At 34.1% G+C, this 19,985-nt stretch overlaps 1 protein-coding gene across 1 annotated transcript in view; it reads left to right on the top strand.

The window, feature by feature from the left end:
- LOC145979600 (uncharacterized) overlaps positions 1–19,985 on the top strand; it is a 279,253-nt gene that overhangs the window by 58,036 nt on the left and 201,232 nt on the right. The window contains exon 8 of the mRNA XM_083112566.1: positions 1,895–2,045. Coding sequence (XP_082968692.1) covers positions 1,895–2,045 — 151 coding nt within the window. The remainder of the gene's footprint in view (positions 1–1,894; positions 2,046–19,985) is intronic.

The raw sequence follows: 19,985 nt of genomic DNA, 5'->3' as shown, positions 1-19,985 counted from the left end.
CAAGTATCGAGCTCAAACATTGATATGCGTATTAATCAATAGTTCCTCACTGCAAGAGTTCGTTGTCTTCCCCTGCCAGATGGTTCTGCATATACAGGGTATGTATAGTCTGTGATTTATAAGGCCTTAGAAATGTGTTCGCACAAGTCAATAGAGAATATGCTCAGTGTTCCATCCTGTAATAGGTAATCCTTGCTTCTGTCTCCAACGGAAATGTTGTTTAGCAACTTCCGTATCCTCTTAGTGATTTCTGTGTTAGCCATGGGTTATGGGACTTTCTTATCCTCTCGAATTATTCTTGGTTTTGTCGTCAGTTTCTTAAAGCTTCCATTGCTGCATACTTCCGACAGGGTTGCCAGTTTCATAATTTTTTAGCCAGACCTCGTATATCTGCCATAAAAATGAGGAGATGTTGTTTGTGTTTATCAATGGAAACATAGTGAAGAATGTGTCAGCTGATACCCTTCAAGAATGAAAATGTCATAGTGTGCATATCATTTATTTGAGAATTAAACCAGGTTGCCCATAGAATATTTATAAACTTTTCTAGCTAGTTCAAGAAATAATTAACACATTTCAAATTAATGATGGGCATGGACCATTGTTCAACTACTGCCTAATAAAATGGGTGATGATCATAGCCCATTGTTCAACTACTTCAATAAGAAGTGGCAGGCATAGCACGTTGTTCTCTATACACTTGTATTGTGAATGAACGATGAGTTATAGTCACACTGCATCTCTTGTGCATGTGTTTTGTAACCATTTGTTTCAAATTCTAACAGCTAGTCCATACAGTAGTCATAAAGCAGGCCTACAATTCAGTTTCAGTAGAAGATAGTTGAAAACAGTAGAATTTGTACACTGTAAGCAGTAGAAATTTTCCAATTGATTCTACAATATATACAAACTTACAATTGGATACAATTCACTAATTTGAATTTGTTCTGCATTTCCAATTGGTTCCAGTTGAGATTCTGATTGACACCAATTCACTTTTGTACCTTTATTGGGCATCCAATTGAATCCAAATTCATTCCAACTGAAATTTCAATTATAACCAAAAGACATTTCTACCTAGGATTTTCTATCATTTTAAAAAAAAACAGCAAAAAAACCAGTCTCCTCAGAAAAAAACATGGCATTTTCAGGCCAGTCTACAAAGGGTTAACTATTCTGTTAAAAAATGGAAATAATTCAAATGTACAAGTGGGTGCATTTGCTCCAACAGAAAAGGAAAATGAGACCAGAAATATACAGAAATGGAACACAGAAGCTTGGCAAATAATTTTCTTCATAAGATATTTCATTTCCTTTCAAGAGACCATTAACAGATCCACACGAATAAAAACATATACAATATAAAAATAAAACATAAAGAATAACAGTGTAATCTTTGTTGAGAGATCATATTGACAGAAAGGGTTGCAAATGCAAGACTAATGTAAGTATGAAGTCCTATTGATCATTATAAATAGATACGTATTAGTGGCAAAGGCAGTGACATATAAGAATGTTGGTTAAAATTACTAATATACATCTTTGATCTGAAAGCAAACTACATCAAAGTGATGTCAGTTGCAGATGATTTTAAAAAGAAAGAAGAGAGAAAATGGAACACCACCTTATGGGTTAAGCACTTCTCATTCCATGGTAGGTGCAGGAAGCATGCTCCACTGACGTGATCGTCGACTCAAGTTTTAACCTATTTTAAGACATTTCTAGCTATATTTTTATGTTTCTAGCACATCTAATACTTAATTTCATATTGATGAAGAAGAATCGATCTGAAAATTGGGACTTCCTATGAAACAAAGGTCATTTCGTCTTTGGTGTCATTTATTTGATATATATATATATGCTAATTTTTTGTTTGATTTTTCTTCTAATATAGGAAAATGAATGGACTACAGAAACATTTTTTGGCCACTTAGGATACGAAGAGCAGAGGAACTTAGAAGTTCAGTTAACAACATCTTCAAGTTTGGAGGATTCTCATATATTAATACATGAAATATCCATTGGATGTGAAACTAAAACTAGATGTAAGTAAATATAATGCCATGGACATTGTGTTAATGTCAACTTGATGATCATTTAATTAATGGCCACAACTTATAAATAGTTTTGAAAATACATCCTTGTAGCTATATTTTCTTACTGACAATACAGAGCAAGTCAAAAGAATGAAACAACTTTCCATTTTTTTTTAAGTAACTATTTATGATAGAAAATCAAACAAGGTAAAGTGCTGGACATTTTATTCCCATTTGTCACCCTTATGCTGCTTTGCCACTGCTCCACCAGGATCACTAGTGTGGCAAAATGGCAAGTGACCAGCAGAAGGCATATTGTGTGTGTTGGAGACTGATTCCATCACAATGGTGCAATGACATTTTCGCATGCTTTTCAGAAGTAATCCACCATATTGGAAGAATATTAGTACAAACAAATTGAAGAGACTGCATCTGTATGTAAATGGAACAGCACTGGGCGGTCAAATGTACCTAATGAGTCTGAACAGAATTAGGAAGAGCTCACAAGAAGCTCAAAAAAATCCATACAACATGAAAGTTGTGAGCTGCATCTGCACCAGAAAACCATATGACATGTTATTCATGAGCATCTGATGTGCACATAATGAAGTAGTTACAAGCCTTGACACAATATGACAAGAGTTTATGCAATGAGTTTTCTGTGGAAATGTAAGCAGATATGGGGAATGATAACTTCGGAGCTCGTCTTGTTTTCAGTGGTGAAGTGATTATTCATGTAAACAGGAACTTTAATGAACATAATGTGTGGATATGGAGTACAGGAACCACCATATCTTCATTTAGTATAGTAAAGTTATGCATGGCCGTATTTAGAGGGGGGGTTTCTAGGGTTCAACCCCCCCCCCAAAACTTCCGACATGTTGGATTAATGGAAGTTCAGAAACAAAAATCTGTAACAAATTTTGAATTATTTTTTTTCGAAGCATCACAAAAATACAAGGAGACAATGTTGAAACGATCGAGCTAGAGTTTTCATACATTTGGAATTCTGAAACTTGAGTGAAACAGCATTTATTCTCAGAATCGTAGCCCACCTGCGACCCCTCCATTTTCACTTCTGCTGCCCTCTTTCCAGTGTTGTTCCTGCGACACAAGGAATATAGACTGAAGATTTCCTTATGATTGTCCCAAAATTCCCTTTCCAGCTTTTAAATTTCCTGTCCGATAAAGTCGAAAATCCTCCTTGATAGGAGTTCACACCTAGGATCTCCAGTTTCGTAGCGCATTACGTTTGTGATTGAGGTTACAATCCATGCACCTGGCTAAGTTTTAAAAAAGAATAACTGGTTCCATACTTTTCAAAATTCCGAACATTTAATTTTAAAGTCAAACAACAAAAACTTTATGACTAAAATTTCTATCTAGCTTTTAAAGCTTTTTCTTGAAAAAGTTCAGTTTAATGACGAAGTATAATAATTGTGCAAATCAGTACACTATGACGGTATCAAAATGAGTACCATCATAAAGTGAAAAATAAAATAATTTTATTACTTGAAATTTACGATTTGAGGTCGTATTTGGTAGTTTATATTTGTAGAAAATTAATTTGCATCACTTTGGCTTTGTTCTTATTTAAGTACATATCCAAACTTCACGTATTTACAATATTTTTATAATTCAGCGATGTAATTTGGTTTGTGATCAATGATATGCTTACCGAAAATTGCCAATTTATGCATAATCGCACATATGTTTGGTCTCAATAGCTTTTATTTGCTCTTTCATAAGTATTTGGGCACGAACATGTATTTAAAACGTATTACTAATATGTACAAACCATTTAATATAATTTTGGTTGATTTTCGACATTAAACTTACGATTTGCTGTAAAGAAGCGCCTTGTAGAGTAATCCAAAAGTTGTGAGGTAATCCTAAACTTGGACACATAGCCAACTCACAGAAAGGGAAAAATCTAAATTGAGCGTAAATAACCTTTTTCCCACCAAAATTGTAAAACTTAAAATAACTGAAAAAAGGTGAAAATAAAATACGTAAACTTGTAATTGAATATTGTAATATCTATTTTATTGTATCTAATCTATTTTACAAGTATTTTAATGTATAATTACTGTACAATTAGAAATTTGTCACTTGAAAAGTATTCGCAAGTTAGTATACTGTGAAAAAAGTTGTAACAGTGTGAGTTCGGATACACTGCTTCATCTTTAAGATCATCTCGACTAGAATGAAGTCGCTAAAAAGTTTCGGAAACTGAAATTGGAACTTTTAAAATATAACATGAAGATTTGTGGATATGACGTGATATAGCAGCGCAGATAAGTATAATATTCGATTGTAACGACTGAAATTGCGTCGCAAAATGCATAAAAGGTCCAAAGGACATTAAATTTGTGACCCGATGGATTCACGTAAAATGGCAGCCATCTTCTCTTTGTGTGGAATTATGAGATAAGTATCTTACATGCATGTACCTACATAAGTGAAAGGCCTATATTTGCAAATATACAAAAAGTGTGCACTCGGAATGTGAAAAGTTGATTGAACGTACAAATACACATAATTCGTATTTGATTCTAAGCTGATAATTGAGCGTTTGGTGCCGATTTTCATCGTAAAGATCTACGCAAGGTCGGAAATAATTCTTCTTGATAATAAGTGACTTAACGTGATAAACTTGAAGATAAATCTGTAATATGCGAACAGGTTAATGCAAGACAATATTTATGCTTCAATATATATATATAAAAAAAAAAAAAATGTACTGAATTTATGTATGAACTTGTTAAACTCAGTTGTTTAATCTTTGTTTAAATATATAGTGTGTTAATACTCGATCTTGGTAATTTTCCTTAAGTACTCAAATGTGAATACATATTTGTGCCAGTAATTTTGCAACATAGAAAATTTAAAACTTGAACTTCTCGTATTTTGTCATGTAAAATTATGAAACCATTTTAATTTAATTTCTTTTAATATAATTTTGATCTCGACCGTGTGCTAAACCGAGGAAGGAAGGTCGCGATATACAGATTGATGAGACTCATGTTTGTCTCAGTCATTATTAAAATTACTGAAACTCATTTTTTCTCTTTTTAATAGTCTCGTAAAAATTGATCATATCAAGATTCGTATAACTCAATTCGTCTCACAACGATATACAGATTAGTGAGACTCATTTAGTCTCTTAATTCTTAAGAGGTAATTTGTCAAAAATATATTTAGTATAACTTGTTTACATTAAGATTGATCAGAATCGTTTTTCGTCTCATGATACTAGATACATGAGACTCATCTTTAGTCTCAGTCATTAATAAAATAACTGAAACTCATCTTTGTGCTTTTAAAGTCTTATAAAAGTCAAAACTTGATCACACTTACATTGATGATACTCATTTATGGATTTTTATGTCTCTTAAGTGATAGAAGTAAGTGAAATATTTAATTGGTGCAATTTTGTGTTTAACTAACTAGTCTGTTCCAATATTTCAACAATGGCTGAAGCTGTTGAGGGAAACTTCACACTGGCGGACATTGTAGGGTTAATTAATGCACAAAGTAGTAAATTAGACACTGCTTTGCAGGCACAAAATAGTGATATTAAGACTGCTTTGCAAGTACATAATACCAAAATTGACACTGCTTTGCAAGTGCAAGCAGAACAAAATAAAAAGGTAGACACAGCTTTGCATGCATTAACCGAAGCAAATAAGGATCATACCAAGGAGTTTAAAGATCTTAAAATTGATATAGGTCAATTTAGAAATGAATGTATGCTTAGGTATGAGAAAGTAGAGAAAGATTTGCATGCTCTGGACAAGAAAATGAAAGTAGAATTGGTATCATTGGCAGATGATGTCGATAACAAAATCGAGAGTGTTACAGAGGATCTGTCAAGGCAGTTTGACTTAAAGCTTGATAGATGCTTTAGAGCTTGTGAAGAGAATGATATGTCTCTGTGTACAGTTAGGAAAGATTTAGGAAAGGTACAAGCTGCATTAGAACAATTACAGTTCAATAAACCGTTAGTGAATAAGATACATAGGGGGGATCAGCTGGATAATAGTGATCTTGATTACGAATCCGATGTCAGAAGTCATGTCATTCTGTCATCTAAAATTCCACCCAATGTTAATAAACGTAGTGAAGATGATAGTAATGTACAATATGTTAAGGTTGCTCCAAATAGTGACATGTTGAATGATGGTGCAGTTACTTGTTTAAATGTTAACATCAGAAAGGCTATGTCACTGATCGAGTCTAGTCTAACAACCATGGTTAATAATGTACTGACTCCAGTTACAGTCAGAAAAAATACGACATCAAAGAATGTAAAGGTGAATTCAATGCAGGGTGATTTTCATGAGCTTGATGCTAGACATGAAAGCCATGAAGGTGTAAGTAGACCTAGTGTTAGTTACGTTCCGCATGACTACGGTAAATGCACGCATCGTTCTGGTGCAATTTCTGATTCGGAAACTGATTGTGAGGTCAACTCAGTTCATGATAGTACAGGCGTAGATGATGGTCCGTATTGTAATACTAGACTGGCTAATAAGAGAAATAAGCTAAAACTTGACAGGTTAACTAGTAGGGTTGGACAAAATGTAAGTAATACTCCTCAGATAACTCCTCCGACAAATGTTCCAAATGTTAAACATTCGGAAGTTGATCCGTCAAGAGATACTTCAAAGGTTAAGTATAAGCCAATAATTAAACCACAAGATTTGAGGCACTTCCCTCATTTTGATGGTGTTTCCGCAGATATTATACCATCTGAATTTTTAGAAAAAGTAGAGGAAAACCTGGAAATTTACAATATTCATGAGAGTGAATATATGAGTTATTTACCTAAATTACTCACAGATTGTGCGCGTACCTGGTACATTGAAAATAAATTAAAGTTTAAGTCTTATGCTGAGTTTAGGACAGATTTCTTATCCCATTATCAAAACGATAGGTGGAAATCTGTAAATTTAACTAAAGTTCTAAATTCACCTTATGACAAAGACAGCAAGGAGAACTTGTTGCAGTTTGCGAATAAGAATTACAAAAAATTGAAATCTATACAACCACATGCTGACGAAGCACATCTTATTGCTCAGTTATCTTCGTTGTTGCCTTATAAAATAAGTGAACACTTGGTGGTGAATAATATTCACACACTGAGACAGACATTGCAAGCCATAGAAAATTTTCAATCTTTAAAAAATAATTCAACTAGGTATATGGATTCTAGTAAAACTTATGGTAACCAGAAGAATAAATCGAAGGTAGCTAATGTGTCTATGTTTAAGGAGCAAAAAGTCCAAAGTATGTCTAACAGAAGTGGGTCAAGAAACTTAGACCGTAACGAATATGTTGGATCTGCTCGTAAATCCTATGCTAATGGTAGGACATGGGTAAGAAATGATCAAATTTCTAGACAAATAAATCTTGGTTTGAGGCAGGAAAACTCTTAGATGCTCCTGATACAGGAGGTGTCTCGAGCATCAAAGCAGTTGAAAATCCTCCTTTTCCCATATCTCAATATAATGCTCACTCAAGTGAAATAAATAATGATCGTCATTGTGACTTAGATGAGTTTGTTCCTAAATTAGGAGATCATCAATTACTTGGGGACAGTATGTTAGTTAGGTATGCTAACAGTATTTTAGGTTACAGATGGAATATGAATGAATCTGCTTCCAGATTCATAGGTTTGTGTGTCTCGGGACAAACCATTGATGATCTGCATAGACGTGTATCAAATGCTAAGAAAATCTCAGACAAAATATTGGTCATGATAGGTACCAATGATTTAATTAGGAAACGTAGCTTTGAACAAATGCAGTTATCTTTCAGTAAACTCTTGAACACATTGAAAAGTAAATGTGTTGAAATATCGATACTGTGTTTGCCACCTCTTCCTAAATATATGTCATCTCCTAATGAACATTTGTGGCAAACATGGAATAATTTCAATCTGTATTTGATGTCACTTCACGATGATTTTAAGATAAAGGTATACAATGTAGCGCCTTTATTCTTCTTAGAGAATGATTGCATAGATAACTCTTTATACCAGAAATTCCTTGGTCACCCTTCCAGAGGAAGAGTAGATATGGTACATTGGAATTATACAGGAATGACCAAGGTTAAACATTTTTTGTATAGTATGGGTTTTGGTAATACACCAAGCACATCAAGTGATAAAGTGAGTAAAGAACTAAAGGTACAAGCTACTGTGCACAATGTCAATGTTAATCATTTTAGGGATGCAAACAGCATTGATAGTTATCCTGATGAGTATAACGTTTCAGCTTTGCAGGAAAACTAACAAGCGACCTTTGTTTTAAAGTGGGTGATGAAGGTCAAGTTAATAATCCCACTACTGATAACATCAATTTAGGGAAATGGGAAGAATTTCATAACAGTGATGAATATGAATCAAATGAAATTCCAACACCAATTAATGCTCTCAATGGTAACACTCTTACTGCAAAATTAAAAGTTTTAATATTTGATAAATTTTATGCTGCTCTCTGCGACACTGGCGCAGAAATTAGTCTGCTTTCTAATACTGTTTGGAAAGAAATTAATATTAAGGCCAGCAGACCCAGGCTCACACCTGCGGATAATGTGAGATTAGTGGATTTTTCTGGTAATAAGAAGACCAAAGTATTAGGTATGGTTAAACTGATCATTCAAATAAGTAATTTGCAATGTTACGTTCAGTTTTTGGTGGTTCACAATTTACAAGTGGATATCATTTTAGGATTAGATGTGTTATATGCACTTCAAGCATCATTAAATTTTAAAGATCAAACAATAACATGTGGCTCCGATGAAGAACGCACTTTTGCGCGCTTTATGCCAATAATTGAAGATGGCAATAATTTGTCTTATTTTGAGTGTTCTCATGTCAGTAATTATAAGGGCTTGGAGGATAAGTCCAAGTTCAACCTGCATAAGTTTGAAGAGTACATGAATAAGGCTGATTCGCTTACAAACGAACAAAAAACTTTGTTCGTAGAGTTATTACTAGAATTTCAAGAAATATTTTCTAATAAGCCTGGTTTGTGTAAAGATTACGTTCACAAAATGGTTTTAGATACTGATCTACCTATAGTAGGCAGAAATTATCCTATACCTTTTGCTTATAGAGATCAAGTACGTGAACAAATAAAAATCATGCTTGATTGGGATGTTATAGAGTTGTCTAATTCAGAATATCTGTCTCCACTTTTAGTAGTTCCTAAATCTGGGGGAGGTATCCGTTTATGTGTTGATCTCAAAAGAGTGAACCAGCATGTTAAGCTTATTCAAGTGCATCCCATAAAGATACAAGAATTATTAGTAGAATTCCAAAATTGTAAATACTTCACTTCGGTGGATTTATTGAATGCTTTCTGGCAAATAAATCTACATCCTGACAGCAGAAAATATACTGAGTTTATGTTCGAAGGTATCTTATATCATTTTAAAAGAGTTGTATTTGGTTCAGTAAATGGTACAGCTGTATTCGTCGATGCGTTAAATCGTGTGCTTAAGGACTGTAGAGATTTCGTGGTAGTTTATGTTGATGATGTTATCATAAAGTCTCAGGATTTTGCATCTCACATAATGCATGTAAGAACAGTTCTTGAAAAATTGAAGCTGGCAGGCATGACGTTGAAACTTGAAAAATGTGAATTTGGTAGATCAGAAATAAAATTTTTGGGTCACATTATTACTTCGCAGGGTTATAAAAAAGATCCTAAGTATGTAGATTCCATTGTGAATTTGCCTGTGCCCAATTCGGTTAAGCAACTGCAAAAAATCTTAGGTTGTTTTAATTGGGTGAGCAAATACATAAAAAATTATGCCATCATAGCACAACCTATGTATGATTTGTTGAAGGCTGGTAAAAAATGGCAATGGAATGACCAAGCTTCTACAGCTTTTAAAACACTAAAAGATAAAGTTAGTGAACAAGTACTTTTATCTTTTCCTAACTTTTCACACACTTTTTACGTACAAACTGATGCATCAATAATAGGTGTTGCAGGATACTGCTATCAGCTGATTGATGATAACATTAAACCTCTCGGTTTCGTGAGTAGATTGCTCAGAAGTTATGAAAAATCATACACTTCTACAGAATTGGAGGTTTTAGCCATATTGTTTACTATTGATAAGTTCTGTTCTCTGTTAAAAGGCAGACATTTTGTTATTATAACTGACCATAAGGCACTTACCTGGTTAGAAACTGCGCACACTTGGAATGCACGTTTAACTCGTTGGTTTGTACAATTACAACAGTATTCCTTCCAAGTGCAATACTGTAAAGGGTCGGAAAATATAATTGCTGATGTTCTGAGTAGAACATTTCCGATGCAAGAAGGCCTCTTGTATCATGTAAATTCTTTGCAGTTTAAGGAAATAGTAGAGCCTTTCATTGATATAGAAGATTTGATTATAGCCCAAGAAAAAGATGATGAACTGAAGGAAATTAGGCAATATATTTTGCACGCTTCAATTCTTAATGATAATCCAAGAAGTAGGACTTGGAATGATCGTTATCTTCTAAGAGACAATATTTTGTGTGTTAGAGACTTTCATAACGTGCAAAAAATTAGAATTTGTGTTCCAATTACATTAGTAGGTTCAATATTGAATAAATTTCATGACTTATCGGGACACTTTGGTGCTAGTCGTACACTTTCTCAAATATATAGATACTTCCAATGGAAAGGTATGAAGAAAGATGTACAACAATATGTAGCAGACTGTGATGTATGCATTCGTACTAAACCGAATAAGCATCCGTCTAAACATTTAGCCAAAGTACACATTACCGACAAGCCTGGGAAAATATTGTTCATTGATTTACAAGGTCCATTCACCATGGGTCCTAAACGCGAACGCTTTTTATTTACCATATTGGATGCAGCATCCAGGTATTTAGTGGCATATCCAGTGACAAACAGCAATGCTGTTACAGTACTGAATAAATTGTGCCAAGTATATTTTGTACATCTGGGTATTCCAGAAAAAATAATTTCGGATAATGGACCGCAATTTCGTTCATGTCTTTTCAATACTAAAATGAAAGAATATGGTGTCAAACTTATGTTTACTCCACCTTACCATCCTTCATCCAACATGGTTGAACGATATCATTCAGAACTTAACCGTTTAATGAGAGTATTGTGCATCGATAACCATGCTAAATGGCCCCAGCAAGTATCCATGGCTTTGCATTGGTTAAACAATACTATCTCCTCACAAACTAGTTTCGCTCCGATAGAGTTAAGATTAAATAAGGAACCTAACCTACAAATAGGAAATGTCATATTTTATGATGGTACACATCAGTCATGGAATGACAAACTGCTTATGGCTCAGATTAAAAGTCATGCAGCTAGATCCAATAAGTTAAACAAGTTGAATTTTAAGCAACAAGATAAAATATCAATTTCTTCTGGAAATCTTGTTTTTATTAGAAATAGACAAAGAGATATGGATGATAATCCAATTAAAAAATATTGTTTTCTGTATGAAGGTCCATACTTATGTATAAAAAACTTTGGTGACTCTCGTATATCTGCCTTACGTTGCAGTGATGGGATTTTTCAGGAAAACATTGCTATTGAACATGTAAAATTGTGGAAATGTTCCAAAGACAAGAAAATTTCTTGGTTGAACATTCTGCAAAATGCAAGTAGCACACATAACGATGTGGTGCAACATATACTTGATCAAACAATGCAAGGAAAAAATGATATTTCTTCATCTGTCATTACAGATGTGTGCACAGTTTGTTCTTGAAACAAACTTACCATTAATGAAGTTGGCCTGAAATAGGTAGTACACCTCGTATAAAAATATTAATGTGTTAAGTAACTCTCATAGTTATTCATTTTTTTTATGGTTGGCCTATAAATGGTCATGCTTTAAATATATTTTATTATAGTAATAATTACATTTCGTTGTTAGGATTTACCTAGTGGACTGTGGGATACTTAGTTATAAAGGCATAATAAATAAGTGCATCAATGTCACACTCTAGAAACAGTTGTTAATTGAACTGTGTTAACCCATAACATCTCGTTTATTTGTCTAAGGTACAAATTAATCAAGTTTTAGTCAATAACACCTAGGGAATGGTACCATAAATCCAAATGCTAATTTTAATGTGAATTATTTTGAGTAATTTGATTTCATAATCAAAATACTCACATTATGTTGCAAAAGGTAAGCAAAGAGATCCATGAGTTGATCCGAGCTTGATGCACATGCTGATATGCCATAGAGCATAAAAACTTGGGGTAGGTTCACGTAAAAGGCAATAAGTAAGTCCTATAGTGCCACTCAAGAAACTGAATATGAAAATGTTATTAATATTTTTTGTCAATATTATTGAGCAGTAACCATTTTATCTTAAATGGCGAAGATTGACAAAAAGCTTAATATGAAAAGTGTATAATTTTATTAGCATAGAATATTGGATGGTACATTTTCTTACAAGTTGAAATCTCACTCAAGCGGTTTCTTTTTGTATGGTTAGATTAAGTGAATAATAAGACATTATTTGTACTGGGAAGATGGGTAGTACTGGAATGTTAAGATTGACTCCATGAAATGTTTCACATACTGAATAGTACCTGGCTTTTTGGTGTGTTGATTGCTCAAATAAGTAACATTCGCATCTGATAAAAGGTCATGCTACTTGAGATAGCATTGTATGCAGTGTTGACATTAAGTATACTCTAAAATACTGATTTAAGTTTCAATCGAAAGTTTTCTCACGTCCACAGCAGTGTGAAGTTCCTCTCAACAAACTTTTAATTCAGAACAGTATAGAACTGATAGGTATTTCTTGTTTGTCAATATGTAATAACAATAACCATCTATCTTGTATGGTGAAGATTAGTAATAATTTTGTGCTGTAGCCATATTATGATTGGTGAGGTTAGTGAGTTTACCGTCATGTAAACGGTAGATTATAATGATTTTATGTGTTGTATTTATTTAAATAAAGTGTTGATATATAATATTTGTAGCTCATTCTCACATGAATGATGAGGTGGAAATTTCTTAATATACATGTTAATATTTTCTCTGGTCTATAATTCTGACACAAAATGTATGATATGCTATAGAAGTTCATTATCACTTCATAATTGAGAAAGAAATTTATGTTTACTATGTTCTTTTACCAATTTTTGTTTTCTTGGTAATAACAGATCATATTTTGATCTCATGTGATGTTACAAGTTTAGAAAATTGTAAATGATAGTTTGGCGTGGGTAAGCCCATTGGGCGCCAGTATGACGGTATCAAAATGAGTACCATCATAAAGTGAAAAATAAAATAATTTTATTACTTGAAATTTACGATTTGAGGTCGTATTTGGTAGTTTATATTTGTAGAAAATTAATTTGCATCACTTTGGCTTTGTTCTTATTTAAGTACATATCCAAACTTCACGTATTTACAATATTTTTATAATTTAGCGATGTAATTTGGTTTGTGATCAATGATATGCTTACCGAAAATTGCCAATTTATGCATAATCGCACATATGTTTGGTCTCAATAGCTTTTATTTGCTCTTTCATAAGTATTTGGGCACGAACATGTATTTAAAACGTATTACTAATATGTACAAACCATTTAATATAATTTTGGTTGATTTTCGACATTAAACTTACGATTTGCTGTAAAGAAGCGCCTTGTAGAGTAATCCAAAAGTTGTGAGGTAATCCTAAACTTGGACACATAGCCAACTCACAGAAAGGGAAAAATCTAAATTGAGCGTAAATAACCTTTTTCCCACCAAAATTGTAAAACTTAAAATAACTGAAAAAAGGTGAAAATAAAATACGTAAACTTGTAATTGAATATTGTAATATCTATTTTATTGTATCTAATCTATTTTACAAGTATTTTAATGTATAATTACTGTACAATTAGAAATTTGTCACTTGAAAAGTATTCGCAAGTTAGTATACTGTGAAAAAAGTTGTAACAGTGTGAGTTCGGATACACTGCTTCATCTTTAAGATCATCTCGACTAGAATGAAGTCGCTAAAAAGTTTCGGAAACTGAAATTGGAACTTTTAAAATATAACATGAAGATTTGTGGATATGACGTGATATAGCAGCGCAGATAAGTATAATATTCGATTGTAACGACTGAAATTGCGTCGCAAAATGCATAAAAGGTCCAAAGGACATTAAATTTGTGACCCGATGGATTCACGTAAAATGGCAGCCATCTTCTCTTTGTGTGGAATTATGAGATAAGTATCTTACATGCATGTACCTACATAAGTGAAAGGCCTATATTTGCAAATATACAAAAAGTGTGCACTCGGAATGTGAAAAGTTGATTGAACGTACAAATACACATAATTCGTATTTGATTCTAAGCTGATAATTGAGCGTTTGGTGCCGATTTTCATCGTAAAGATCTACGCAAGGTCGGAAATAATTCTTCTTGATAATAAGTGACTTAACGTGATAAACTTGAAGATAAATCTGTAATATGCGAACAGGTTAATGCAAGACAATATTTATGCTTCAATATATATATATAAAAAAAAAAAAATGTACTGAATTTATGTATGAACTTGTTAAACTCAGTTGTTTAATCTTTGTTTAAATATATAGTGTGTTAATACTCGATCTTGGTAATTTTCCTTAAGTACTCAAATGTGAATACATATTTGTGCCAGTAATTTTGCAACATAGAAAATTTAAAACTTGAACTTCTCGTATTTTGTCATGTAAAATTATGAAACCATTTTAATTTAATTTCTTTTAATATAATTTTGATCTCGACCGTGTGCTAAACCGAGGAAGGAAGGTCGCGATATAACACACTGTATGAAACTTAAAAAAAAACAAAAAGAAACATGTGCTGGATATTCACTCATCTTCTGGATTGAGAAGGATATAACCCCTCAAGGATATAACAATAATATAATAATAATTATTAGTATTATTATTATAATTATTATGGAATAAAATTGTTTTATTATTATGAAATTTTAATTATTATTGTACAATTATTGTTATTATTTCTATTATTCAAATTTCTGGTGATGCCCATGGGAACAATTATGAATGAACCCTCCCAGAAAATTTTTCCTGCCTACGGCCATGACGTTATGGAGTATTTTAGCCACTATGAATGAAACCAACTGCATCCGTAGTAAAAAAAATGTTATGAATTCGATATATTCAATAGTCTACCACTCTTGACTTGTAGGTTCATCACCACCTTGAATAAATAGCGCCAAAAATGCACCTTGGAAATTAACAGATATATCTAAAAAATGGTACATTGTACACAAAAAGTAAAGATACTTAAAATGAAAGAGCAGAAAATTTTCTAAGTTATGTTTTTTGTTTGATGCTTTGAATTAGAAAGCTTCAATTATCTATTTTACTTTTAAGAATTAGTGTACGAGTTTTTTTCTAACCACAACAGAAAAAAAAAGGAAATAAATATTAATATATATATATATCTATAATTTTCATCCAAAAGACACTGGACCAAATTTAATTTTTATGATTTCCTCTAGATAATGGTTTTTGTTTCATTCCTGTAGAGTCAAAAGTTGAAAATGTACATAATGATGAGTGGATCATGCTATTATACATAAATATCATGTTGTATCACGTGAAGATAGGTAATTAACTCTGATAAACTTACTTTTCATTTCTCCGCATAAATTTCTTTCACGGTCGATTTCGCCACCCATCTGGTGGCTTCGTCAGGCTTGTACTGTCTTGCTGCAGGTGGTGTGGTTCCTTCTTCTTCCGCTTGTGCTCGAGGCGGTGCTAGTTGACATAGTCCTTTCATTTTCTGCCATTCCCGTGTGGGCATAGTGCTTCCTTCTTTTAAATAAAAATGATTAAATAAATTATGTGAGTGAGTAGGAATGTTTCAGAATGATGTTTTGGAAGTCTGTACTACTTCCTTCATCAGGTAATAAAATAGAAAACTTTAGGTGCCAAACATGGTACCGCATTGTTAAATTGTAAGTTGAGGATTCAGGTTGAGGATAGAAGAGGTGAAAACCTTACTGTGACAGCATAAAAACTCCGATGGAAGTCTTCACTGGTTAAAAATTCCCTATGTTAAATGTCCATGTGTTCTACCCAACACTGACGGAAGTCACTAAGGGACTGTAATAGGTCTATGATTTTTATTTGTTTTAGTTGTGGTTTTTGTTTTTAACATAGGGAATTTTTAACCAGTGAAGACTTCCATCGGAGTTTTTATGCTGTCACCATAAGTTTTTTACCTTTTCTATCCTCAACCTGAATCCTCAACTTACGATTTAACAATGTGGTACAATGTTTGGCACCTAAAGTTTTTTATTTTATTTTATTACCTGAGGAAGGAAGTAGTACAGACTTCCAAAACATCGTTCTGAAACATTCCTACTCACTAACTCTAGGCTGCTAGTGTAGGAGCCATCATGCATGTTGATCATATCGAGGAGATGAGAAAGAAGTGAAAGAAGTGTGTCACATATAAACAGTGGCTTCAACAAGACAATAAATATTGTGATTTAAAAATAATAGGAGATGTGAGATTGGTTAATCTATCATAGATTGCACTGCTAGACTCGCTACTCCTCAGTGCACATATCTAGTTCTGCCTATAATAGATATGGAACCGAATAATCAGACATGCATTTACTGCACACTGCACTACATATGTGAACAATGAAATAGGTATAATCACACACCTATTATCACATTTCATCAACCATTGTTTCTGAAAGCAATTTTTATCGTAGCCAATGAGAACTCAGATAGTCCTCTGATGCAGGTCATATTAAGTCTGGGTGGTCTCTGTGTGATGATGAGTTCCAGGGTTGTATTTTCTTCATAATGGAAGGTTCAGGTCTCCAAAAAATCCTTCAGATCATTTATGCAGGTAATGTTGTTAAGCCTATGATCACCAGAAAACCACACCAAGAGCTACAAGGGGGCATTTCATAGTTCATACACTACTGTTCACACTACTAATTGAAGGATGAAGATATTTCCGAGACATGTTCACTAATTGTTGGCCTACTCAAGTCAGAAGTAGATGCTAATGTAATTTCAATCTCTGAGGTACTGAAAATCTGGAAAAATATTTACTTACATTTGCTTTAACTCTAAAAGATAGCAGGATAGCTGCTCTGTGGTTGCAATACAATAGGAGGTTCAAAATTCTTTGGAATTTCACAAAAGCTGAGCACATTAGAAAGTGGAGTTCACATCTGCAATCAGTTATAGAAGTACTCCCATTTTTGCTGCATCAAGATACATGCAAACGTCTGTATGTACACCAAATGATGAAACTGAATATGTCATCACTACAAAAACTTCAGCAATAGACTACATGTTCTTAGGCGAAGTGACTGGTTTTGGGTTGGTCTGTCAACTGATCTTGTTATAAAACAGTATATTACAATATCAAACTATTAACTACAGATGTTTTGCGTACATTTTAAATCAACATGCAATAAACGCAAGTGAATGAAACACTACAAGCAAAATATATTACATTTTCAACAATATTGCAAGAATTAAACACATCAAAAATAGGAAAACACATGACTTTTAAATTACATATCTCTTAAACCACTGACTTTACAGGTTCAAAACAAAAACATTCTCTAGAGAATCATGTACTATAAATGGTCTAGTGTCTATAGGATGTAAATTACTTAGTTTTTTTACTTACGAGGGCAATTCAGAAAAAAACCTCTGTTTGTGCATGCGCGAGAAATGTCCGGGAAGAGCGACGTCAGTCCTGTGGCAGTATGTGCAGTAGTCCAGTAGACAGTGAGCAGTGGAAGGAGAAGGTTGTGTTGCAGTTCACTCGTCCGTTACAACAATTGAAAATGAACGATCCAATAGCAAAGCCCGCCAAATGTGAAGTGCGTGCCGTAATTCGATTTCTGTGTGCGAAAAATCTTTCGGCGGCTGCGATTCATCGCGAACTGTGTGATGTTTACGGACCAAACGTGATGAGTGACAGTGTCGTACGTGAATGGTGTCGCATGTTTAAAGATGGACGAACCGACGTGCACGATGCGGCAAGAAGTGGGCGCCCATCTGTAGTCAGCAACAAACTCATGGAGGAAATTGACAAAACTGTCCGTGAAACCCGTCGGTTCACGATATCGGAACTTTCTCTGCGCTTTCCCCAACTTTCTTGGACTGTTTTGTACGAGGTGGTGACAGAAAAGTTGGGGTACCACAAGTTCTGTGCTCGTTGGGTTCCAAAACTTCTTTCGGAGGAGCACAAAAAAAAAACAGAATGGGCTCTGCTTTGGACTTTCTGTCGCGTTATGCCGAAGAAGGAGAACAATTCCTTAACAGAATTGTGACTGGCGATGAGACCTGGGTGTCGTACGTGAACTCTGAAACCAAACAGCAATCAATGGAGTGGGGACATACGCACTCACCAAAGAAGGCTCGGCGAACATTGTCTGCCAGAAAGGTTATGGCAACAGTCTTCTTGGATGTGAAAGGTGTACTGTTAGTGAAGTTCATGGAGCGTGGATCGACCATCACTTCAGAAGTCTACTGTGAAACATTACGACAACTCAGACGAGCCATCCAGAACAAGGGTCGGGCATGTTGACTTCCGGTGTGGTGTTGGTTCACGATAATGCTTGCCCGCACACTGCTGGACGTACTCAAGAACTTTTGGAGCAGTTCCACTGGGATGTTTTTGGTCATCCTCCCTATAGCCCAGATTTGGCACCGAGCGACTACCACCTCTTTAGGCACATGAAACAGTGGCTTGCATCGCACCACTTCGACAATGACAATGTGCTTCACGATGCTGTTAGGAGGTGGCTTCATTCCCAGGCGGCAGGTTTTTTTGCAGAAGGAATTTCAAACCTTGTAAAACGTTATGACAAGTGCCTCAATTTGAATGGTGATTATGTTGAAAAGTAATGTCATGTTGTAAGTTTCAAATGTATATAATACAAGTTCTGTATCTACGAATGTATGTCATTGATAACCAAACGGAGGTTTTTTTCCGAATTGCCCTCGTATTTGATGTTACAGCCCATTTGTCTAATGGAAAACACTGTTACTGGTACATATTATCTGGACATGCTACAGCAGTGGCTAAACCCACACCTTGCTACTTACACCAACAATATGGGGTGCTATCTCAGTATCACTAAGAGGAGCTACATTCCTGAATGGAAAACTGCCCCACTACTGGATTGGCCATGCCATTGAAGATGATCTGGCATTTCGTAATTGGCCACTAAGGTCATCTACCTTATCCCTTGTGAAGTTTTCTTTGGGAATATGTAAATGATGCTGTGTATGTTCCACCCTTCCGATAGATCTGCCAGAGTTAGAATGACAAATTGTTGGTGCATTCAAAACCATAGATGATAACATGCTGTCTTGTGTATGGCAAGAACTTATTGTCATTTCGATGTTTGCTTCTTGACATTTGGTTTTCATATTGAATCTTGATAATACAAGTCATGTGAGTAAAACTTCCAGAGTTTTTCTTTACATTGATGCTTGTTTGATTTTCTATCATGAATAGTTACAGTACATCATAATAACTGATTAAAGTTGTTTCATTCTTTTTGACTTGCCCTGCATATGCTTGTATTACATCATATTAATGCGTAGAATAATGGCGACATACATATGAAGGGTACAGGCGAAAAACAATCACTGTCCACTTTTTAACTTTTTGGCATCTGTCAAGCAAGAATGTATTTAGGGGGTTCAGGGGTCCGGACCCCCCCCCAAAAGACTTACTAATTACAAATATTAAATAATGAAAATAATGAAATAGTAAAATAACTAAAATTACATAATCAAAATATGTATTCTTTAATCGAGGGTTATTTAATTCCGCCAAACTTATTGGAAGGCAAGGATTATATTGTAATCATACTACTTTGAAGGACAGTGGCAAACTAGATATATGCAAGATTTATTACTA

Source organism: Lepisma saccharinum, chromosome 26 (genome assembly GCF_977018435.1).
Source record: "Lepisma saccharinum chromosome 26, izLepSacc3.1, whole genome shotgun sequence".
NCBI lineage: Eukaryota > Metazoa > Arthropoda > Insecta > Zygentoma > Lepismatidae > Lepisma > Lepisma saccharinum.
This window is presented reverse-complemented; position numbering and strand designations above follow the sequence as displayed.